This window comes from Sturnus vulgaris, chromosome 5, assembly GCF_052056855.1.
Source record: "Sturnus vulgaris isolate bStuVul1 chromosome 5, bStuVul1.hap1, whole genome shotgun sequence".
NCBI lineage: Eukaryota > Metazoa > Chordata > Aves > Passeriformes > Sturnidae > Sturnus > Sturnus vulgaris.
In genome coordinates this window covers 42,739,726-42,763,902 of record NC_142247.1, presented here as the reverse complement: position 1 = coordinate 42,763,902, position 24,177 = coordinate 42,739,726, and the positions used below count along the sequence as shown (strand labels likewise).

The 24,177-nt window shown below is 42.0% G+C and overlaps 1 protein-coding gene across 2 annotated transcripts in view; it reads left to right on the top strand.

Annotated features, from left to right (window-relative positions):
- SLC38A1 (solute carrier family 38 member 1) overlaps nucleotides 1-23,122 on the top strand; it is a 42,124-nt gene extending 19,002 nt beyond the window's left edge. Inside the window, exons 5-17 of one of the 2 annotated variants that reach the window (XR_015803945.1) lie at nucleotides 3,086-3,159; nucleotides 4,761-4,853; nucleotides 5,172-5,253; nucleotides 6,390-6,472; nucleotides 7,401-7,459; nucleotides 8,175-8,294; nucleotides 10,484-10,563; nucleotides 11,709-11,809; nucleotides 14,904-15,022; nucleotides 15,565-15,706; nucleotides 15,815-15,912; nucleotides 16,946-17,133; nucleotides 20,252-23,122. Coding sequence is in view for 1 of the 2 variants with exons in the window: in XM_014871117.2 (XP_014726603.1) it covers nucleotides 3,086-3,159; nucleotides 4,761-4,853; nucleotides 5,172-5,253; nucleotides 6,390-6,472; nucleotides 7,401-7,459; nucleotides 8,175-8,294; nucleotides 10,484-10,563; nucleotides 11,709-11,809; nucleotides 14,904-15,022; nucleotides 15,565-15,706; nucleotides 15,815-15,912; nucleotides 16,946-17,047 (1,153 nt within the window). In the remaining variant the exon portion in view is untranslated. Of the gene's footprint in view, nucleotides 1-3,085; nucleotides 3,160-4,760; nucleotides 4,854-5,171; nucleotides 5,254-6,389; nucleotides 6,473-7,400; nucleotides 7,460-8,174; nucleotides 8,295-10,483; nucleotides 10,564-11,708; nucleotides 11,810-14,903; nucleotides 15,023-15,564; nucleotides 15,707-15,814; nucleotides 15,913-16,945 lie in introns of both variants that reach the window. The other variant, XM_014871117.2, reaches the window with a different exon arrangement.
- The last annotated feature ends 1,055 nt before the right edge of the window (nucleotides 23,123-24,177 follow it).

Here is a 24,177-nt window from a genome sequence, read left to right as displayed (position 1 = left end):
TCTGCTCTCATGCCATAATCTCAGCATTAAACCATTAGACCTAGTCCATTAGTGATAGATCTTTTTCTTACATTCTAATTCTGTTCATTTTTCCATAAATGTATAGTTCTGCTGTCACTGTTACAGGTAGATCATTTCTGCTTTGCAGGTGATTAGAATTCTAACCATACTTTCACTGCTTTTTGCACATGAGGAAGACCTTAAATTCACTGCTTTTGAGTAGCACAGTTCTGAAAAGGTTCTAGGTTGCTTTATCCAGTATTGACGTGCACCATCCCTGAAAATTCTGCAGATGCAGAAAAATTAAGGGAGCATTTTCACCACTAAGAAAGCAGACTCAGCCTGATTTCCACTCTCACGACTTTTGGGCTCCTGCAGTGTGAAGTGTGCACTGCCATGAACATCTGAATGATTTCAAATCTGATCAAATCCTGAGCATAAGATGTGCAAAATAAGCATGGCAATAACACATCTTATTTGCTTAACAGTGCCATGACAAGTCATTATACTTTCTAGGCAAAATTACTGAAGATAAGAACTCAGAGGAACTTAATCCCAATGTTATTGATAACTACAGCCCAGACTAAAAGAAAGCATCATTTCCAGTATGCAAAAGGAGAGGAAACTTTGTTGTAGAAAGATAACACCAGAAGTTTGGGAAGTTAGAGATGAGCTGGACTACCTCAGGGTGGCATGAGCAGTTGTTGGTGTTTGTGGTTTCATCCTGGAGAGCCAGGACCAAAATGATGGATCATGTTGCCAAGAAATACGGGCTGGCCAAGCACAACGTGTTTTCTACCTGCATTTAACCCAGCACTGCACATGATCTGGAAAACCTTGCTGAGGCAGAGGGGCTTGTTAGATCGAGAACAGTATGAGACTACAGCCGAAGTTTCCCTCTGCACCCAGTCTGCTGGGTGTGTCTGGAAGGGGTCGGGAAGCAGCAGTGTAACTCCTGCAGTGTTTTAGGGCAGGCTGGCAGACCAGCCTGCAGGGAGGCTGTGCAAGAGCAAACCCTACGCTCTTCCATCCTCTGCACCTTTTGAGGGTTCAGAACTGCTCAGTAAAATAATTCTTGTGATTGCATAAGCCTCACAGGTCTCCTGGCCCCAAAGCCTGGGACTTCACAGAGGGGAGGGACAGCACAGGTTTCAGTGTACCTGGTAAATGTGGCATCTGGGAGAAGACATCAGTGGCATCACAGAAGCACTTTGTTCTTCCCAACACTGTATTAGTCCCCTGGCCTAAACTGTTTATTCTTTTGGGGGAAGGTAACTTTTGCATCTGCTGTTGGCTTCCGTAGCTACCAGCACTTCTTTGAAAGCAGACGAAATAAGAAGTAGGGGAATGCTTTTGGGACTGCAGCCCAAGCTCCCCTGCTTCTGTTTTGAATTTGTGCAGAGCGAGTGACATGGACAGTTTCATTCCTTTCCAAGGGGTGATTCTGGCACGAATACTCCTGTCCATACCACAGGCCCAGCACAAATAAGTTTTTCATACAGTGCTAATGAAAATGCCAAGTGTCTGTAGGAACCCTATGGGGAGCTAAGGTCAGCAGATCAGATAAATACCTGGCGGCTTGGGAGTGTTATTTTTATCACTGCAAAGGCTCCATGAGCTCAGTGCCTGAAAAACAGAAGCTTTTAATATTAAGACAGACTGGATGCTGGCATGCAGAGTTGTAGCCATTTGGGGCTGGGAGTGAGTCAGCCCCAGCAGCTGAGCACTGGGGCTGAGCGCTGTGTCTGTGGGCAGACAGGGGCGGAACAGCTCGGCAGGGAACACAGGCAGGAGCAGGGCTTAGCAAATCCATAAAAAATGGACCAGAGTGACCTCAGACAGTACAGTCTTCCTTCCCTCCTCCACCTTCTCGAGGAGAAACACCCTTAGGGCTGTACAAAGAGTATGTTGTTATTGTCAACCATCATTCTTTGCTGGCGAAAGGACAGTTTCTCCTATTACCTCTTTATGTTTCTCCTTGCTCATCTGGCCCCAAGAAACTAGTCAGTCATTATTTGGCACCTAAAGTATTTCCAGTCTAAACTAATAAAAAAGTAGGGAGGAGAAGGCTTCTCATTCTGTTCTTTCTATTATTCCTATGAAAAAGATGTGTTGCTGTCTATCTATGGCAGCAGTTTGCTTTCTCTTGAATTTTAGCCTTGTTTTTCTTGGTTTCTGAAGAGTAGTTGTCATAATAAAGGGAGGAATTGCCAACAGATTGTCTGAATGCTCTTCGCACACATCATGAAAACATCATCAGGTCTTTGTGTGTCAGTTGGAGAGGAAGGCACACATGGTGCTTGAATTAAAGACATTGAGCAATGAGAAAATGTGCTTTTATGTACTTGGCCCCCAGCACTGACTAATTATCATTTGTGCCCGCAAGTTCCCTACACAAACAGTTTGGTCATTACTTCCTGCAGTTCTTCTGTCTGAAGTTAAATTACGGATCATGTCAGACCAGCACTGACTTCAGTGAGGGCACATGAATCCCTGGCTGGACAAAGTACAAGCCTTTGGTTCAGCTTTATTCACAAGGGAAGCCAGTCAAACCTTAACTCTCCCCATCTTCCTCCTCCCTGGGCACTGTGGGGCGCATAAAAAGCCATTTGGGCGCCCCTTTGGTAGTGTATGAAACTTGTCCTGAGAAAAGATGCTTTCATTCAGTATGGAAGTCCTTAAATACCAGACTTTCCTTTAAATTTTCACTCTGCTTCCAGAAAAAAAAAGCCTTAGAATGGATTTTGAGTGACATATCTGACTTGTCTGTGCTCTGATAAATCTTCATTCCTATCTGATAAAATAACTTTATTCTTGCTTTTTTCAATATGGGAAGGTGTGACTCACTAAGAGTGCTCCGCAGCTCTGCTAAGTTTTATTTGGTTGTATACCTCTACTTGCAGAGTTTTCTACCTCCATTGTGGAACTGCAAGCAGGATGTGAATCGCATGTATTTTAGGGCTTTTTTGCATTGTCAGAAGGATAAAAAATTATCTCAAAATTGATAGGAACATGACCTGACATGAAATATTGTAATGTCAGACCTCATCTCATATGGTAAACTTTATGTTCCATTCTTTTTTAGGCTGCTTTTGGTTTCGGTCACACTGCTGTCTATTTATTCAATTCATCTCCTGCTGGTGTGTTCAAAGGAAACAGGTAATTTAAGATGTTACACCATTCAGTAGAATGTAAAAATCAAGAGGTGACAGTGTTCAAATGAGGCCTGGTGCTTTGTGTAAGATGGTGGTTTTTATCACTTTGCTGACATAATAGGAAGGCCTGACACCCTTTGGGTCAGAAGCCTATAATTAACAAGAATTTGAAGAATTTATGGCATGGCAATGGACAACAGCATCACTGTAAAGAGAAAAACTTGTGACAAAGAATTAATTCTGCTGCCCAGAAATGTTAACTTCAATGAGCTAGAAGGAACAGCTCATATAGTTTCTTTGCATTACAAATCAAATTGCAAATGAAATATAATGAATCTTTGCCTATGGTGATGCTTACCTAGAAATACAGTTTGTCCTTAGTGGTTAGTGTGAAACTCCTGATAATCTTTGTGGTGAGTTTTCTTAGAATAAAATAGAAGTTCCTTCACAGAGAGGAGTGTAACTGTAACACAGATACACTATCTAAACATAGAAATTAGAAGTTGCCTGCAGGCTTATGTCAAATGACAATGTGTTCTGAACTCCAAGAGCTTCTTTCCCTGTTAACAATGTCTAAAGCTATATTTTAATAATATTTAATTATTTTAAAATAATCTGCACAAGAATAGAGTAATATTTAAATAGGCAATTTGGACACACATGATTACAGTTATAACACGTATGATGTCAGTAACTGCCTGTTTAAACTAGGTACAAGTTCCTCAACGTGGATACATTTGTGCCCCATTACTTCCCAAAAGCTAAGTCCTGTTTTCTGTGTTGCTGGTACAGTTAAGCTCAAACTTACTTTTTACACGAACTTCAAAGCAGAAATGTCAGCTGTAAGGTAATATAGAGAAAACTAGATAATGGGATACATTTTTAAAATCATTTGCCCAGTATAACATCTGCAATATTTTTCTTTCTGTTCCTTTGGATCTCACCATCTTCAAAATGCCCAGTCTTTTTATCAGCCTACATGACAGCCAAGTAAAAAAAAACATTTACCTTAAACACAAACCAATTAATAGAGGAGTTTCACACATATTTTACACCTTTGCCTGCTTTACCAAGTACATTGTGAATTCACACGTTAAGGCTTTGTCATTAGTCATTAGAAGCCATAAATGATCCTTTAAACCAATGGCTTCCTCCCTTGATCATTCAGCCAAGGCAAGCAGAACTGCAGATTGGCAGTAATGTGTGTCCAGGCTGTCAGGGCTGACTTGGGGATCCTGCTGTGCTTTTTAATGGAGAGGAGCCTTCCTACATTACTCTCATTGCCGGTGCAAAATTTAATATACTGGGATAAGGATGAACTTAACATGTCACTCGGGGTATAGACAGACTCATTAAAGGGGTGTCATACTCTCATTAAGAGCTTCCATTTCAGAAGTGACTGGTAGCCAACAGTAACATTTACAGAAGTCAAGAAAACATTCCTACATAATTTTCAGCCCTAGAAATTACAAGAGAGCATCCTGTTTACTTGTAAAAGGCAGGTTTGGCTGCATAGATTAGTGCTTGGCTGAAAAGGAATTGTATGTGCTTCAACTCAACAGCCTTCAGTAGTGTATGTGTTACCTTTCTCTTCTTCTCATTCAGGCTGCATGGTGTATGAAAAGCTTGGTGAGCAGATCTTTGGTACCCCAGGGAAAATGATTGTCTTTGGCTCTACATCTCTTCAGAATGTTGGAGGTAAAGGAAATAAGGAATATTGAAAAACAAAGCCCAGGTATATCTCAATAATTTTTGCAGCTACAAACAAGTCAGGTTCCTTCTTTCCAAGACATCCAGGGATCTTCATGCTCCTCAATATTGTTATGGCTATCATTTTACATGCAGCCCTTTAAACATACTGTATTACTGAGTGATCAGTAATTTACAGTCAGTCATAGTTTGGGGGTCTTCTGTCATCAGACACTGATGTGGGAAAAGGTTAAGGATGCTTCTTGGTACTTGTTCCACAAACTATTTTACCCATTTTCTAAAATTATCTTCATCTTCTTCTTCCAGCAATGTTGAGCTATCTCTTCATAGTCAAAAATGAGCTACCTTCTGCCATAAAATTTCTAATGGGAAAAGAAGAAACCTTTTTGTAAGTTGAATTAGTTCTGGTACTTGGACTGTAGAATTTAACATTTTATAGTAAAGTTTAATCATATGTTTACAAAAGCTCTGAAGTATTGGATACCCTTTAGGTTTATCAAAGTAGATTTTCACAGAAATCTCTCAGGGAATTAATAAAAGATGACAGATTTGGGAAGGAGAAGATGGATTGGAAATGAAAGCTTTAGTTGCCCTTTTTGCACACCAGCTTTTCATTAAGAACTTTGTTATATACAAAACTTATCATAGAATCCAGTATTTTACAGTGTTAGGCAACACTTGAAATATTGGGAACAATGCAAGTTAAAGATACTATGTGTTTCCCTGAGTTCTCAGCCTCTTACATGATTTTGCCCCTGAAACAATGTTCACAGAGTAAAATTCTTTGATACCAGTATATGATAACTGCAGAATACAATAGTAAGATTTCTGCCCTTTATCTTTGGCATTTACCAGCTACTTTAGTAGAGGGGTAGCATTTTTTTATACTAATAAATACCCCTTGCACTGGATTATATGGTGTGCTGCAGTGTAGGAGAAGGTGGTAGAGATTCCATTCTTCAGGCTTTCCCACTATACCAAGCAATGGAAATAGGTCGTACAGAACATCACTAACACTGCCCCTTCTCCTCTTTCTTTCTTTACAGTAGGATGTAAAGCCCTTTGGTAGAGGAGATGCAGACTTGGGCTAGCTAGTATATGCCAGGCTGCTGGAGCCTAGTATGCTGCTCCAGTCACATGCCTGGGTGGTTTGGCAAATGACTTGTGGTGGCCCCCCAGCCCTACTGTGCACTCCCTTTGTGCAATCTTTTGTCATCCTGGCCGGGTGGTTCATGTCAGGTTACAGACGTGGTGGTTCTGCCTCTCAGACCCATGCACTGATCTCCATGCTAGGATAATACTTTGGTGACCCTGGAAATCTGCCCTGTCTGAATCAGAGCAGTGCCATGGATACTTAATGAGTCTACAAAGCCAAGATGTGGTCCCTTCTCTCCTTTTGTAGGAGCTTGTAGGGTAAGGAAAGCAGAGATAGTTCCCTAAGTATATCAATCAAAGACTGAGTAAGGAAAACCAGAAAATGTTTGAGATGTGCCTATGGTATGGTTTTTTTAATGTTTTGTACAGGGAATGGTACGTGGATGGACGAATTCTTGTTGTCACAGTCACATTTTGTATAATCCTCCCTTTATGTCTCCTGAAGAACTTAGGTAAGATGAAAATGCCATTATGAGTATCAAAAAACGAACCCAGATATCATGCCACTCATGGCCAGACTGACAATTCAACTATAGTAAGAAAAATATGCTCTCATTGTTATCTAAGCAGCCTCTCTGATCCAGAAATAATCTGTGTGCTGAGCATTTTGAAACAAGTAGGCCTAAATTATCACAGTGATTGAGCTCCGTATAAACCAGCTTTATCCATACAATTGTATAGATGTATATATAAAATTGATTTTAAAAATTAAAGTTAAGAGGGTCTTCATTTCATAAGGTAATTCAGTTTTATGTACAGTTCATAAAAACAAGTTCACATATGGTAAGATTACAAAAAATGTTACTTTTCTATCAGTATCAAAATTTTTACCGGTGAGGTTAATTGGAAGTATTGGACTTTGAAGTAAGAAATGTACAAAGAATTGCATTTTCAGTTGTGTTTGAATCCACTGAGATGCCAGTGGTACAAAGTGTATTTTTTTTAAACCATGCTGGTAACAACATTTGACACGAAAGTCCATTTGGGATCTTCTTTTTGTGACCAAACCCCAAACTCAGCTTACGTGATTCAGGGAACCTGGGTCACATTCAGATTGTAATTGCACAGTTTCAGGTTTTCAGGTTTTTTTCAATTATCACAGCCTCTTTTAAAAGTAAAAGTTAAACTGTGGTGACCCTGAGGAAGTCACATGTCAGAGCCAGGCTTAGGCTTGCCCAAAAGCTAGGAGACTTGAAAGGCTTTGGGAGACTCCCACACCAGCAGGACATTGTTTTGTCTTGCCCAGACATATTAATACATATTAATACATATTAAATGTTTAATACATTTGAACTTCTCATGAAGAAGAAAAAAGCAGTAAAAACCAAGATCAGACTAATAAAATTATTCTGTATGAGACTTCCTTTTAATTTCTTTTAGGATACCTTGGCTATACGAGTGGATTTTCATTAAGCTGCATGGTATTTTTCCTGGTAGTGGTAAGTTCAGCTCACTTTCTTTGTTGCATGAGTCACTTAGAGTGGTTGAATTGTTAAGGCTGGAAAAGACCTTTAAGACCATCAAGTCCAATTATCAGCCCAGCACCTTGTTCACCATTAAACCATGTCCTCAAGTGAAACATCCACTTGTGTGTTTTTTGAGCACTTGTAGGGATAGTGACTCCACCAATTCCCTGGGCAGTCTTTCCAATGCTTTACAACCATTTCTAGGAAAAAAAAAATTCCCGATGTCTGATTTGAACGCCCCCTGGTGCAACTTAAGGTCATTTCCTCTTGTCCTATCATTTGTTACCTGGAAGAAGAGGCTGAGCTCCACCTGGCTACAGCCTCCTATCAGGCAGCTGTAGAGAATGATAAGGTCCCTGTTCAGCCTCTTTTTCTCCAGGCTAAGCATCTCCAGCTTCCTCAGCAGCTCCTCTGATGACTCATTCTAGTCCCTTTGCCAGCTCTGTTGCCCTTCTCTGGCTATGCTCCAGCTCAATGTCCTTCTTGTATTGAGGGACCCAGAAATGGACACAGCACTTGAGGGAACGCCTCACCAGTGCTGAGTACAGAGAAATGATCACTTCCCTAGTCCTGCTGGCCACCCTATTGCTGATACAGGCCAGAATGCCCACAATTACACTGATATTTTAATTTTAATTTACTTTTTATTATTGTTTTAGCAATTAGCTATCTTCTGCTCTTATTCTAGGTTATTTACAAGAAGTTTCAAATTCCCTGTGATGGACAAGGGCTAAATGCAACATTATCTATCCTATCAAATAGCTCAGAACATACGTGTAAGCCAAAGTATGTTATCTTTAATTCCAAGGTATGTTTCTTTTAATAATACTTACTTTTAATTCACATAATATATGCACCTACACCCCATGTTCTTATTCTGATCAGCACCACAAAGGGCCTGATTCTCCATGGTTCCACTTGTGATCCACTGGTAAATGCACAATGGGTTTCCTTCCCAATCTTACAGAGATGCTATGGTGAATGTGCCTCTGTGCAGTCTTGTCCTGCCCTGGTAGTAGATATGTTAAGGTTATGAGCCTAAGCTACCACTGGACAATAACTGCTTTCTTTAGGAGATTTTTCATTTCCACTGCTGCTTACTATCCATGCTGCAACTGTGCCTTTAGGCTGTTGCTCAGTAGAGGCTGAGTAGGCCACGCCTGCATCCAAAGCCCATAGTCCTTCTGCACACAAACCACTTCTTTGTAACAGGGTAGATGTTTCTGTAGCTCTGCGGAACTGGATTATGAAAAGGATATGGTTGAAGGATCATCCAGCAAAAATTTGGTTGCCTTGCAACTGGATGCTTCCCTCCATCACCACGGAGCTGCAGAAAAAGTTGGTCTAAGAGAATGTGAGAGGGCAGCTGTCTGTAACTGTAGGAGCAGGAGGATGGCTTCTGTCAGCTGTGCTGGGATGCAGTGCTCCCAGTGAAACAGCACGTTATCCATCAGGGCGTGGTCCTCAGGTCCTCATGGTCCTCCTCCTTAGTTGCATTCATAGGGAATGCACATTTATAGCAGAGGTGTGCAAAAAGTATATTTTTCTAAAATTTAACCTGCCAGCTTCAGTTGAAGAAACCAAGGGAAAAACTTATTTGGTTGGGGGTACCCATCACCCCAGATCTGGCACAATGGACCAAGAATTAGTTAACTTTTTGTGCCATGGCAGCTTAGGTGTAGATATATTTCAGAAAGCATTGAAGGGGAGTCTTCTTCTGCAGCGAGTGTCAGCATTTGCTTCAGAGACAATGGAAGCATCTCGGAAGGATTGGTCCATCTCAATTAGGCACACTGAAGCTGAACTCCAGAGGTTTCCCCTCAGGGCCAGCAATTTGCCAGTCATTTTAGCAACTTCAGTGCGTGAGAGGAGACACAGGACAGAATAGAAGGATATCCAAGGTTGGCAGAGACCTGGAGGTCACCTGGTTGAACCCCTGTGCTGAGGCAGGACCACCCAGCACTCTGTCCAGGCAACTTCTGAGATCCCTACAGATGGAGACACCACAGCAGTACTGTTCTCTGAGTGAGGGAGAGGTGGCAAAGGCCTTGGCAAGAAAGGACCTCCGGAGAGCAACCAGTGCATTTACTGAATCTGTCAGGCCTGGGGTGCACCTTAGGATGTCTTGTGTGGGAAGGGGATGCCTGTGGACCAGCACAAGCAGATCTCAGAGGGCAGGACAGAGCCGCATGTAGAATGGACTCATGTTGTCCTTAGAGGAGGAGCTATAATTTCCTGTGACCTCTGCTCATCCCTGTTCCCTCAGGAGTATGGAAGTGCCTGAGCACTGATGCCATTTTTGAAGTTTGGCTGAGGACTGAAACTCACTCAAGTTCTTAGTGGAGAAGGGGCTGAGGTCCCACTTGGAGGCCTCCCACGTATTCTGGTGATATAATGGTCTTTCTCTTTCCCCAAGAAAAAGCATGCTTTCTCCACAGCCCTCCTAATCCTTTTGTTGGCCTGGGAAATTAATGGATTCAGTCTGGTACCTTGAAATATCCATTTATTTGTAAGTTCTGCATTCCTGTTCTCTTTTCTTACAGTCTGGATACGGGCTTCCTCTTCAGGACTTCAGCCTTAGCACCATGGGTGCGCACCCCTCTCCATGCCAAGGCAGGGTAGTGTAGTGGTGACACACCATATGTCCCTTTTACGTGTGACATGTGCTAGTAATGCTGGCAGTAGCTGGGTAGGCAAAGCCATCCCAGTGGGCAAAGCCAGCAGCAGTGTGGCATCCAGCTCTGTGCTCTGTGAGCACAGTCAGTGCTGCACTTACACCACCAACGCAGAGTTTGTCCTCCTGTTGAAAGCGCACTGTTTTCCACATTTCATTAAATACATGCTAATTGACAGGTCTTCTGCTTTCTCAGAAAGGCTCTCAATGTTCAGTTGAAGAGTCCAGCGAGCTGGGAGCTGAGGTAGTTGAACATGGAACATTGCTTCACACCACTGGGGGAAATAGTTCTAAACTTATTTTCTGAAATTCTCTCCGAACAGACCGTGTACGCTTTGCCTACCATTGCTTTTGCATTTGTGTGCCACCCATCAGTCCTCCCGATTTACAGTGAACTTAAAGAGTAAGCCTTTCTTTTTATTTTTTTAATAGTTTATTGTTTTGAACTATTTTACATGGAAAATGTTAGGACAGAGGTGCTCTGAATCATTCGTGCCACTCAGAGGTGTGCTTCAGTAACACTCAACAAGCATCGGCTAGGAAATCTGGCCTCCCAGGCATGCTATGCCCCTGGGGCAGGGGCCAGGGAGGTGGAGAATAATGCAATACTTGGGAGTTTTCCCTGGAAGTACACAGCAGCCTGGAGAGAGCCAAGTTCTGCCGGTTGATATTTGGCACAGGAGAAGCTTGTGCTCTGCTAACAGCGTTTGTTCCACAGCATTAGTGCAGCTAAAAATCTGTTCAATACGAGGAAAATAAAAGTGCTTTCAGCCTTACTGATATTAAAAGACCTCTCTTGGTACTGCTGTCTCACTGACTCCTCCAGCTGGTATGGGCAGCTGGAGACCAGCCCTGATGTGACACTGCTGACAGCCCTGGGCAGCTACAATAGGGTCCTGGGCCATGGGGAAGCCCCAGGGGGGAGGTCAGGGTCAGTCAGACCCATGACTGCCCTTAGCCCTCAGACACCTTTTGGGCGCTTTAAATTTCAAGTAACTTGAGCAGGTTCCCAGGTACTTATTAGGGCATCCTTGCATGGATTTAAAAGTCTAAGTTTAGGTACTGGAGTATGAATATTTCAGCATAAATATCTAAAGATTAAATGTTTACACTTAACCTATTTTGCAGGTCAGCCTAAATACAGTATTTTCTATCTTTGGGGACACAAATATTTCTCTCCAGTTATTCTTGGGGTTTTTTTGTCTCTATAATTTTATGCTTCCTTCATTTTGACCTTTTAATTTAATTACCGAAGTGTTTCAGGGTCATGCTCTCTCCACACGGTTTCATTGTTTAAGCAGGTACAGATATGGAGCAGACCCACAGGTCACAGCCACTATTTTTTCACTTGAGCCCCAAGTAGGGTCCTTTTCCCCAGTCCTTTTCTTCCTTGTGCAGCTCTCAGTGATTTTCTCTTTTAAATGAAAATGCATTCATGAGTCTCCCCAGAATTACTATGCTTATGCAAACACCTAATACATTTTGAAACAGCTATGGAAAAATCCAGCCCAACCATTCTTATGTATTCTTTTCTTGTTCTTTCTCCAGCCGTTCACAGAAAAAAATGCAGTTGGTTTCAAATATCTCATTTTTTGCCATGTTTCTGATGTACTTTATGACTGCCATATTTGGCTATTTGACTTTCTACGGTAAGTATGCGGTTCTTTACTGATCAGAGTAGAAAGAGGATACATGTAAAATCAAAAGTGTATCCCAGCTGGGAAGTCCCATCACTTATATTAAAATACTTTTCCAAATAATTTTCCTTAAAGTTCTCATATTGAAGGTATAAATCCTTTCCTCCTTTTCCTCTGTGGATGATAAGCACAAGTGAAAGTATTATTTGCAAAAGGCATTTTCAAAATATGAGGGAGAAATTTGTTTTGCTGAATTAGGGATTAGCTGGGCCCCACCAAGATTTTGTTCCAAGGTCCTCACCTGAATGATGTGTGCATTGGTAATGGCTGAAGCATGCATATTTGCAAAAGTTGAGACACATTTGAGAGCAGGTCCTATGAAATGAGTAACAAATCAGCCATCACAGCTTTTTCACTTTCTTAGTAATGCTTTCATCATAGAGACAACAGACCAAATGTTTTCCCTGTGTCCCTAGAGCTGACCTCTTTAGGTCTTCGTTAAACAGTCAGTGAAGGTGGGGAAGCTTTGAGCATTGTCCCAGCTCAGCCACCAAAGGATGGTTATCTCAGTGTGTGAGACTTCCCCCCCTGTCTATTTCCGTGCATATCAATTCAGTTGACAAATTATGTTTTGCTAGAGGATACAATATGTATGCCCTAAAGACATAATTGTTAAGTAAAGTAGGATAAAATATGAATGTTGCCTGGGAACTCCCGGGAATGTTGCCCATGGAACTCCCATGTTCCAGTATCACGAGAATAGTGTCTTTTTCCATGGACCGTTAAGGGGTTACAAGACAGGTGACAAAGCTGATGTTTGCCTTTTACCTCAGAGTCACCCATCAGTCTTCACCATCCTATTCCAAGTGGCATTTTTGTTACAACCTATTCATTCATTATACTGTCCCTTGTGACCCACCAATTGCAAGAGAAAAAAAAAAAGTAAATATGAAATGTGGCATTTTTTTTCAAAGGTGTACCTATCTCATATTTGCTTTCTCAGACTCTCATTCTGATTATGAGGCCTTGAGTACACGTGTTGAAGTAATTTGAGGTCATCTGTTCTAATTTTCCCAATAAACCCACAAATAGGCTGCAAGTGACAACAGCATCAGCCGTTCTCATCCAGCTGCTCCCATCTAACACATTTTCCTAGAGATGCATCAAATTAGCAGCCCCAGGGAGCAAGTGGGTGTAAATCAGCATGGACCCCTTCGCTTTGGCAGGGAGGAGATTCTGATGTGATTGCCCCAGGGATCTGAGGAGGCAGATCTGTGGCGCTCCTCTCTGGGAATCTCCCACATCCCTCAAGGACGAGGGTCTGGAGTCCATGGAGGAGGTAGGGGCTGCATCCTTCTGGCCCTCCTGAGGGGGAATGGCGGAGGAATCCCTGGGGTGTCTTGTGTGCCTCTTCCCACATTAGGCATCCCTGTTCTCCAGCACTGAGAGCCCACAAGTGGAAGCTGTAGAGAACTCTGCTGGGGCTTCTGCAGTGTCAGTGCAGTGACAGGCTGCAAAAAAGACACTGAGGGAATATAGAATTCCTCCATAAAATTCATTTCTTCTTCCCCTTGAGACCGAAAAGACCTTACCTTTCATATGTTCACTTACAGTGTTCTAACCCTCTTCTCTACCCTTACCTGGGTAAGAACAGTATTTTTATTGTGACCATTTCTTCTTTACACCAATAGTACTTGTCTGTTTGCTGTGTTCTCAAAAGTGTTGCAGTGATGACTATATTTACATTGCAGAATTACAGAAAAGAGGTGTTTTTCTTCCCCTAAAAGGTCACAGTGTGGTTGGGCTCTGTGGTGTATCTAGCTGAAAGGAAAACAGATCTTCAACTGTAAGCCTTGCCCTTCACTTCCTACCTGGCTGCAGCCCGTGAGTGGTACAGAAGTTGCAGTCTGTGCTTGCAGGAGCAGAGTAAGCTCTGTGTTGCAGAAGCTGTGCATGTGCCCGGCTTGAAACCCCACTCCTGATCCGTAGGGAGGTGGGAGAGCATTTCCTTTCTCCTGGTGGGGATTCAGGCACTGCCTAGGTGGTGTTGACCTGTGGTCTCTATCCAGAAGGGCGCCCTGGGTGGGAGTGTAGGCATTTTGCCACAGGACAGATCCCTCTGCCTCCAGGAATACATGAGGTTTTACCAAGTGCCAAAGATGGTAAATTAGATGTCGCCACTGAGTTCCTTTTAAGAGCTGTTATATTTTACCACCAGCTTTCTAAGATTAGTAGGCAGAAACAAAACATGGGTGTAAAAAGGGGCTGCAGGTGTGTTTGGTGGCATGCTTAACAGCCACCCCTTTTGATTATTGCTCCTGGATATTTAAAAATTGCAAAGCAAACACGTAGGTCCCTCAGCAACTTGGTTTTCCTGCTGGTTAGTACATGCAGACCTTCTCTGCACTATTTATCACTGCTTTAAGGAAATATTTTGGCAGAAGGTTGTATTAAAATATTGCCAGCACCTCCCCGTTAAGCACCCCCTGTGATTTGTCATGGCTGCTGGGGCTGCTGGCCAGCTTGGAGCTGAGCTGCAGGCTCTGCTGGCAGCCCTCAGAGGAGCTGCTGAAGGATTTGAGTGCAAATGTCAGAGTGTCCTGATGAGAGCTGACCCGAGATAGGTTTTGTTCTCAGTTGAGAACAGGGGCACTGCTTTTTGCTGGAAGTTTATTAGCTCAAGACCTTGCAGTTTGTATTAAGTTCAGCCATTGCAGTGCATGTGTTTATATAATTCGAAAGTTTAAAAAGCAATTAAAAATAGCTGATTTCACTTTACCTATTTTTGTATATATGTATATATGTGAGCAAGCTTTCATGTATGTCTCACTGTTGTCTTTTCTACAGTGAAAATTACCGTAGACTTAGGCATGTGCTGTCATGAATTAAGATGCATTCCTAAATCAGACCTCCAAAGGATTAATCTGAAATAATGGGATCATTGGGATTTTGTTCAAAGCACTGTTTTAACTCAAGGACGTTTCATTCCATACTCTTTTGTTTACAGATAAATCACTTGTTGTTCAAGAAGGCTGTTGTTAAGCAATGATTTTTGTGAACTAATTGCCTTTTTGCGAGAGCACTTACCTTACTGTCTTTCCCATAGACAATGTGCAGTCAGATCTGCTTCACAAATACCAGAGCAAAGATGACATCCTCATCCTGACCGTGCGCTTGGCTGTGATTATGGCAGTGATACTCACTGTGCCAGTGCTGTTTTTCACTGTAAGTAAAAAGGACTGCATGGTTTGGAAGTTGGTAACAGCTATACACAGCACATTCCTTCAAACCATAGTCCAGTGATGGCTGCGACTGCAAAAAGAGCTTGAGCATGGATTAGTCTTTTCTCCTGCCAAGCTCCCACTAACTTCTGGAGAAGTTCTCTATGCAGTAAATAAGTAAATAAATCACTTTTGGTCTTTAACCTATTTTAAATTGAATCTAAAAGAGTCCTCTCTTACATCACATCGCTTTACTGGAGCAGGCTCAGAGGTGAAGTTCCTTTTTAAGTGCAGAAGGATTCAAAAAGGCATATTTAAAAGAGAGGAATATCTTACTGCACATGCACATGTACCTACAGTTCTGAAACAATCAATTAGTTTTAAGGAGTATTTCAAAGGACATTACTTCAGGCAACCCAAAATTCTGACAGATCTATGCAGCACTTTTCACATGAAGAATCAGTTAAAATAAAGATGGGAAGCTTTGAATTGGCTCATAGACTATTCTTGACCGAAAACTTCCTCTCCCTCTCTCTCCCCCTACAGGTGCGTTCATCATTATTCGAGATGGCCAGAAAAACAAAATTTGACTTATGCCGTCACGTTTTGGTTACTTTTGTTCTTTTGGTTATCATCAACCTGTTAGTCATTTTTATCCCATCCATGAAGGATATTTTTGGAGTTGTAGGTAGAGTATCCTGGTTTTGTACTACTAATAAAAAAACAGTTGCTAATCAGCAGCACATAACTAGCTGTTGCTGACAGTTAACAAAACTCATTCATTTGAATTTTGCAGGGGTCACTTCTGCCAATATGCTGATTTTCATTCTTCCTTCATCGTTGTATTTAAAAATTACACAGGAGGATGGATCAAAGTTGACTCAGAGGATTTGGGTATGCATTCCATTCCCATCAATGCAACACTTCCACCTCATCATTCTCTTTAATGTGCTAGGTGCAAAGCAGACCTAATCTGAGCATATGTGTGAGCTCCTTTACATTACATTCCATCTGTGCTTCAGTCAGCTGGCAGCTGTGCTCACCCTTCTCCTTTGCTTACCCTGAGAGTCCTCTGGTGGAGGGACCATGCCATGCATCTTATGTTTGAGAAGACCCTTCTCTGTGGCATGAGGTACTTCCCTGTCTGGCAAGCAGCAGCAGTCGTCACCAGGGTGCAGGAAGCCCTCCAGCCCACTTCAACAAGCCTTTCAGCACAGCAAGCTCTCTCTGCTTCTGTGTATTGATCCAGGAAGCATGCAAAGTGCTCCATTTGCAGTATTCCTCATGGCTTTAATGGGCCTGAGTCAGACTTAGGGTGGTTCCACATGAAGCAGCCAGCTTAAGTGTTACGTTAGCCGTTTGGCATGCATGAGCGGATAGGAATGGACCTTGTAAAGATTTCCTGTGAGCCCCAGAGAGTGCTGGAGCTGAAAAGATGCAACACTCCTGTGTATTCCCAGTCTAACAGGGCATGCACTGGAAGCATTGTACAGTCAGACCTCTTCTCTGAGCAGACAGGTAGAAAACATGTTTCACTTTGGCTGCATCCACAGATCCCATGAGAAAAGGGCTGAACTTTGATCAACACATATCTGGTGGGAAGAACATACTGATTTCTGTGATGCTTTGGAAGGAGCAGAGCTGATCAGTCCTAAAAACAGACTCACTTAATCCTCTTTAGGGATGATCAGTGTTTAAGAAGTGAATTGAAAGGAGAAAAAAAATTAGTTTGGTGTTCAGCAAGTAATTATTAATGACGCTAATCTGTTTAATTATCTGTGGGTCATGTCTTTACCAGAAGTGCTATCTCATTTTAGCTGATAACTTTGACACATCACCCTGTACATCTCCTTAAGAGAAGTTAACACACTTGAATTAATTTCTTTTCTTTTTATTTGTTAATCTTCTCCCTTTTGTTTTGTTTCAGGCTTCTCTTTTCTTGGCACTGGGGGTATTGTTTTCCCTAGTGAGCATTCCCTTGGTCATCTATGACTGGGTACAATCAGGAGGCAGTGGCGAAGGCCACTGAAGTTCACCTTCTTCTCAAAAGAAGATACCCCTGTTTGCTACACACCAAAATCGCAACCATCCGTTCTGTTGTCTATTCCACCTTTTGTGAGTTTACTCAAATCAAATCCAAATAATGATTATCCAGTACTGAAAATACTGTCATGGGAGTATTTTCTTGCAGAAAACAGACCCATTCTTCCAACAGGCATATCACTCTCTGATCAGCAAAAAGTCTATGTTAATTGTCCATGAGATTATAAAAAGCATCGCTCATAGAAATTCATCACAATTAGTTTCCCCTCTTCCACCCATGAATTGCATTGTTCCATTATTATCCTTAGCCCTCCAGCCACAAGCTCTGCTCCTTTAGGGCAGCAGCACCTGTTGCTATAAATTCCAATTAAAGTGTTATCTGTTCACATCCCTCCCCCCTCTTTTTAGCCAAAACTCTGCTCTCTAATTGTATGCATCTGGTTTGTTGGTTTGTTTGTTTGTTCTATTGCTGTTTCAGGCACCATTTGACTCACTGGGTTAAGTGTAGCATTCTGGATAAAGGCATGAAAAGCACCAGGAGAGCATAGCTGAGTGCTGTGTAAGCGTAGGTCCTAAATCTGGTGCTTCTCTCTGATGTTTTGGGGAGTGAACTAGCCCCAGGGCTTGGCCTATTCATGGCTTTGGGGAACAGACTGTGTGTGTGTCTGCGTGTGTGTCTTTGTTATGTGGAGCAGGGAGCAGGAGAAAGATAGTCACCACCACCAGCCACTATTCCTCTGGCACACTTGAGTTGGAGGTTGACTGGAACTTGACCCCCAACCATGAATTCTTGAGTCTGAAGAGAAGCAGACATTTGGAGATTTCCATAAGAAGTCTGCATTTTCTTCAGCATTAGACTGTTTAGTAAATGCCTCATTGCTCTCCGAAAAAAATACCAAGCTCCAGTTTTATCAAAACCTACGCATTTAATCATACCTCATGCCTTTTCCATACCTTGTAGGGACTGGCTCCTCTCTTGTGTCTTACCCTCCTCCCACTGAAGTCAGTGGAGTCTTTGACTGCAGTGGGAGCAGGATTTGACTCACTCTGCCAAACTACTAGATTTTTAATGGAAATTGAAATCTGCAACATTTCTTTAAATGAACAGAAATATTTTTTATATTTCAAAGGTTTCATTTACATTTTTCATTAGTTCTCCATAACAATTAGAAGATATTCAGTTTCTAATAGCAAAAGCACTGTAACTTGTGACAATTGTCCACAGAATAAGCATTTGCCTAATGCCTTATAGCTGGTGTAGAGAACCACTTGTAGAGACTCAAAAGCTAAGCAGGTGATCACTCACCATCCTGAGCAGATACCTTCTATTAGTACACTGCCAGCAGCGTAAACGTGTTCACTTTGTGTTAGCTAAAAAGTGTCTCAGAATATGAACATGGCTCCCACAGAAAGAACTGATGGCTAAAGGAAGCCCCACTTCATGCCAAAGGGCTATGATGCCCTTGGTATGCTCGAGCCATATCTCAGTTTGCAGTGACCCTCTCGTTCTCAGTAGCTGGTTAATTGAAAACTCCCTTTGTAACTGTGGAAGCAGACTGTCATCAGCTGTGAGGAACCTGTCATTGCAACTTGCTCTTTTTAAAGTTAGGGACAGAGTATTTGGGTATTCAATATTGTGAGCTACTGAACTGCCTCAGTTGCCATTGCCTTGTCCTACATGGCTTTAAGCCACTGAGAGTTGAGACCACAGAACATATCTCAGGACCCTGAAAGTTGGTTTCTAAAGATAACATCCAGAGAGGTTAGTCTGGGGCCTTCCTAGGAATTTGGGCATTGAAGATGCTGATGGTTCATTACGCAGAAACTAAGCCTACTAAGCCCAGACTTCCAGATCTGTACCTTAGCATAGGCAGTGAGGTGCTTGCCTCTGATAATACTTCAGTGTGATCCAGAAATAAGGCACAGTGGATTCCACAGGCTGCCCTAGTACCTGGAGTAGCACAGTAGCAAGAACAAAACTGGAAGCCTTCTCCCAGCAAGGTCTCTGGTGCTTCATCCTTCTCCCGAGCACCCCCTAGCCCAGCCTTTAACATACAAACTGCTGAGCTACCTGGGACCCCTGCCCTAAGGTCCCTTGTACTTTTCTGTGGCTGGTCTCAGACCTTTGCCTGTGATGGTGCAGGTCACCAGTTCTCTCTGTGCTGTCCCCTTATGGTACTGATCCCTGCCCTTATTCACAGAGAAGTCCATACCACAGCCTTCAAGACTAGGTGTTAGGCAAGCTCTGGGGAGCCTGTGCTTTGTTCTTATCTTTTTGCACCTCATTCCAGGCATCTTCTCAGCTTGGGATGTAAATTTGTGGTTTTCCTTTTGCAGGCCACTGCAGCAGAAGCCCAGCATCTTACTCCATTCTCTGACTCAGATTGCTGAGGTTGCATTTCAAGTTTTGAGGTCCCTTATAATCTCTCTGGATCTTATCCTAAAAACCTAACTCCAACCTGAGAATGCTGTACAGTGTTATCCTCAAGATGCTATCGGGCTCTCCTGCTTTCCTCCCCCTTTATCTTTCTTCTACTACTGATTAATGAGCAGCACAGCTCTGTGCACTGGGGGGTTGTGAGAGACGAGATTCTGGGAATGATTTTCAAGTATCCAGGTATGAGCTACAGGTCTGATCTGCTGCACAGGGTTCCAGCAAGGTCACATATGTGACATCCTCCTCCTTCTTTCTCCCCGCAAATAGTCTGTAGTCTGCTGTTTGAAATATGAACCATTGAACTTTGGCACCCTACTTCCTTCGACTTGAAGGGCTGTTGGGTCACTGTTTGTTCATCTTCCTAAATCTCCTCCATCACTATTACTCTCTCTCTCCTCTTGCTATTCTGCCTTCTCCTTTTCCCCGGTTTATTTGTATACTGGAATTTTACTGAATAAATAGGGAGAACTAGCTGAGTGTGCATAGGAGTGAAATTACCCAAGGTACTGAACCACCAAAGCATGTCTTATATGAAAAGAAATAGATACCCAAAATATTAAGTCTTTAAACAGACTCTGTTTCTGGGTCTCTTAAAAAAGAAAAAAAGAGAAAAAAAAAAAAAAAAAAAGAGGGAATTTTGCTTAGACTGATTTACTGGCATCATATTTATAGATATTTATGGAAAGGAGTCATGTGTTTATTGATGTCTGTGGTAATGAACGTGAAATAACGTGCTTTTTGTTTTCTCATCAGGTTTATACATTCTTAACAGAATGCAATAGACCCTGCTGTAACTGTCAACATCAGTGATGGATGACAATATTTGTATGAGGTTATCTGTAAAATGTACTGCTGTTATTCAGTTCATTTGGAGTAGTGAACCTGTAGCCACAATTGTACAAGTCCTACATATTAGTTAGGATTTTAAGAGCACAGTGAAATGCTGTAGAAATTTCTCTGTTGTAAAATTAATAGGATCCAGAATACCATATCTATTTAGTAGGTGATAGCATGCTTTCTTTTCATAGAGAGTTTATCACAATTGTGAGCACTGCAAGTGTCATCAACTGGATGCAAAATTGCTCCTAATAATTGCAACAAAAAACTTTAAAATTCTCATGTGTGTAGTAACAACAGTCGAGTGGTGAGGGACAAGGAAGGATTAATTAGAAGCAGGGATTAATAATAAGATTGTAAGAGTTAATCCTACACTTAAAAGACAACCTTGCTGCCTCTCCTAGTCCACAGCACATTGCAAAGAAAATAGTTATGGGCTTAAAGCAACCATAATACAGCTGCCCTTCTCTGTCCAATGGAAAACATGCCTAGGTAGTAGAACACAATCAATTGTTATTTGGGAACAGTATCTCGGGGCAATGACCTCTCTGGATGATGCTTGCTCCTGGTCAGAGGGCCAATGCCAAATCTGTGCACCAGCACAGACCTTTTGTAGAGCTGACACTGACCAAGCTGTGCCTGGCACATATGCAAGCCTAGGGCACAAGAGCTGGTGTCATCCTGCGAGGTCAGGGATGGGGATGTTCATCCTCTCCGAGGACTGCTGTTCTGAGCCACATATGAACCCAAAGCCTGTGCTCCACCTGTAATAGGTCACACATGCAAGTGTGGGTTGGATGATGTGTGGGTTTTGTCTGTATATCTGCCTTACAATGCATAAGCGCAACACAGCTCTCTGATATTGAGTATTAAACAGTAACAATTAATGGTATGTCTAGCTTATCTTTAAATTTATACATTTCTTTGCTTGAACCTTACATTAAGGCTAAAGAGCACCTTGGTCAAAACAAAACTTTTCATGTGGTGGTGTCCCACCTCCAGTCCTACCGCCCCACCCCAGTGCCTGTAGGAGAAAGGCACCACAGAATGTACTCTGCTCCATCAGCAGCTCCATGAGATGGCTTTATCAGCTGGCGCCACGGTGCTTTCATAAACAAATCCCCAGAGCCCTTGGCGTCAGAAAATCATTATTTCCTATAACGTACAGCAAAGAATGTTTTATTTGTATCTAATGTAAGGATTTCTGTAACAAACTGTGAAGAAAAAAAAAGATAACTAATTAATAAAAGGTACAGGGCTGGAAAGTCTAGAATTCACAAATTGTACACATACCTATGTTTCTGAAGACAAATCTATGCAGTTGTGTTGTATTGTAGGAAATTTCATTTTTATGTACATATATATTGTAAATAAATAGGATGCTGTATATTTTTGCAGTTGTTTATCCCCTATGAATAGAAGTGTCGAGATGGGCTCTGCATATTAACAATAATTTTAATAGAAATACAAATACTTTAGCTTCTTAGCAAAATGTATATCCTTTTCTTTCTCCCAAGAGTTCACAAGTTAAATCCTAAACTTGAAATTATAATTACATCCCTAAACTAAAAAGATAAATAAAAGGTCCAGTTAAATTGCTAGGATTAATTCCAGTGCATGAGTCCCTGTTTTCTCACCAGCAAGTTTGCCAGTCTTCCTGTTGGGTAAAATACCTCCCTTGTTAAAGGGCCCCTTTGGTACCCAGATACTGCTTACCTCCTCAGCTGGGGTTAGTTGGTAGTAGAGTGCTGAAAAGGCTTTATAGAAGAAACCATGGCAAACTGCAGCCAGCAATTTAACTTAGCATTATGCCATGTTGTATCCAGGCATGTATTTACCCAATTAGTGCTAACAAAAGTCAGGGCAGAGCTTCTGCATTTCCATTTTCAGCCATCAGAAATGCCAGTAATTCAGAAAAAAAGTATGACAAGCTAGGGATCGGCAGCAAGCAGAGCAATTGGTGCAGTTTCCAGCCCCCTCCATTCCTGCAGAGTTCTGTAGTTGCTCTGCCTCGGACCCTGCTGCTCTCATGCAACCAAAACGCTGGACCTGAGGCTTCCAAGAGCTTCCCTGGCCAGGGACTGCTTGCATATCCCACCCTGTGAACAGGCGGCGGTCGTTGGATAGCTGCGTGTTCAGGGCTGAGGGAAGGGAGGGCTGGGTATGTCCTGAGAGTGCATTCATCAGAGGCCTTGCATAGACTTTCTCACTAGTAAAGCATGGAAATGTTTTTTCAGGACTGCTGAAAAATGGAGGTTAAGAAATGCATCTAAAAATAATTGTGTTTTTTTCCATGTTTACTTTATGGGCTTGGATGAAAATGAAACTTGAAATAACATTTGCTTTTATCGTGAGCACAAATTTGAGGGAAAAAAAACTATATGCAGTCAGTTCTACAGAGCTTTGCAAATTAATACCAGTGTATGTTTTGTTTTCAATGTTATAGCCAATAAAATATAAACTGTAAAGATATTTTTCCACTAGACTTGAACTTTACATTGTTTATAGAAACCTGTTTTTAGTGTCCCAACATATGCTAAGGCTCACACAGATCCAGTATAAACAATGTTGCTTGAATGATGTATGCTTGACACAAGCTCATCTCTAATAGATTTTTGAAGTGAGTCATCAGTAATACTTTGCTCCTGTTAACATCACCTGTTAACTTTGTGCTGCTCATACCTAAATAAACAACACAGTTTTTCATGTGTAAATAAAATGTATCAAGTTCTATGATCTCTCTGTTACCTCTTAGTTTTCAAACATTAAAATTGTGATCTAAATTAATGTTGGGACCATACTCATTCTTCCAAAGGGATGACGGTGTATCATTTTAATGGCTTGAACAGCAAATGCTCTCTTGCTCCTTATCCAAGTATTTTCACTGAATTTAGGGCATGCAGCTCTTGCAAAGCCGACTACGTTAGATTTGGTGCAGTATACAGAGCAAAGCATCAACAAACGGCTATGGAACATTAAGGTGAAGTTTCTGATACAATTTTACAGGGACCTGAAGGTGGGGGCAGATAGTTACCACAGCCTGCGGTTGCTGAAGATGACAGCATTCCTCAAGGCCAGTACTTGTTTCTGCCTGCTCCTTGAAGACTGTCTGAGTGCTTGCCAGTCTGTTTCAAGGTCAAATCAGGCAATTTAACTTAAAGAGCTGCTGTTAAATTGGATTTGAGTTCAGATGTCAAACTGGTGCCTGAAATGACTAAACCCCTGCCAGACTTTCTCAGCCAAGGAAGCAGAAGCCATTAGCAAAGGATACCCGAAGACAGTAATGTCTTAGGCAGCTGCTTCTGTCAAAGCTTTAAAGGGCCTGGAAAGTGCTAACTTTTTTCCTTCAACCACTAATTTTGCTAACGTTCAGATTATAGTGACCACCTACAAAAAGGCCTCTTGGCTAGGGTCTGAACAACTGAAGAGCTTACTTGGCTGCATGGGATGAGTATATCTCCTCAAACTCCTCTGCAGGAGAAGTGTTGGGACAATTTGTGTATCAGAGGATCCTTGAAAGCCATTGTCTGGTCCCCAAGCCTGGGATGTATCTTAAAGCCATATACCTGGGAGCACAGAGGTACAAACTTCTGCACTGCACTGATCTGATAGTCTCTTTCTGTTTAGCATACATTTGCACACACTTCTCTACCCAGCCAAACTTAATTCTCTCATAGCCATATCTTAAGACATAGGAATATAATTTATAGACCAAAGAAAAAAAAGAGAAACTACATTTCTTTTTTTTCCTTGCTTGCTGAGACTAGCACAAATATCTGTTGCCTTCTGCAGTGGAGTCTGACAGCTTCACCTCAAGTTCACTTAAAACACACAGCCAACCT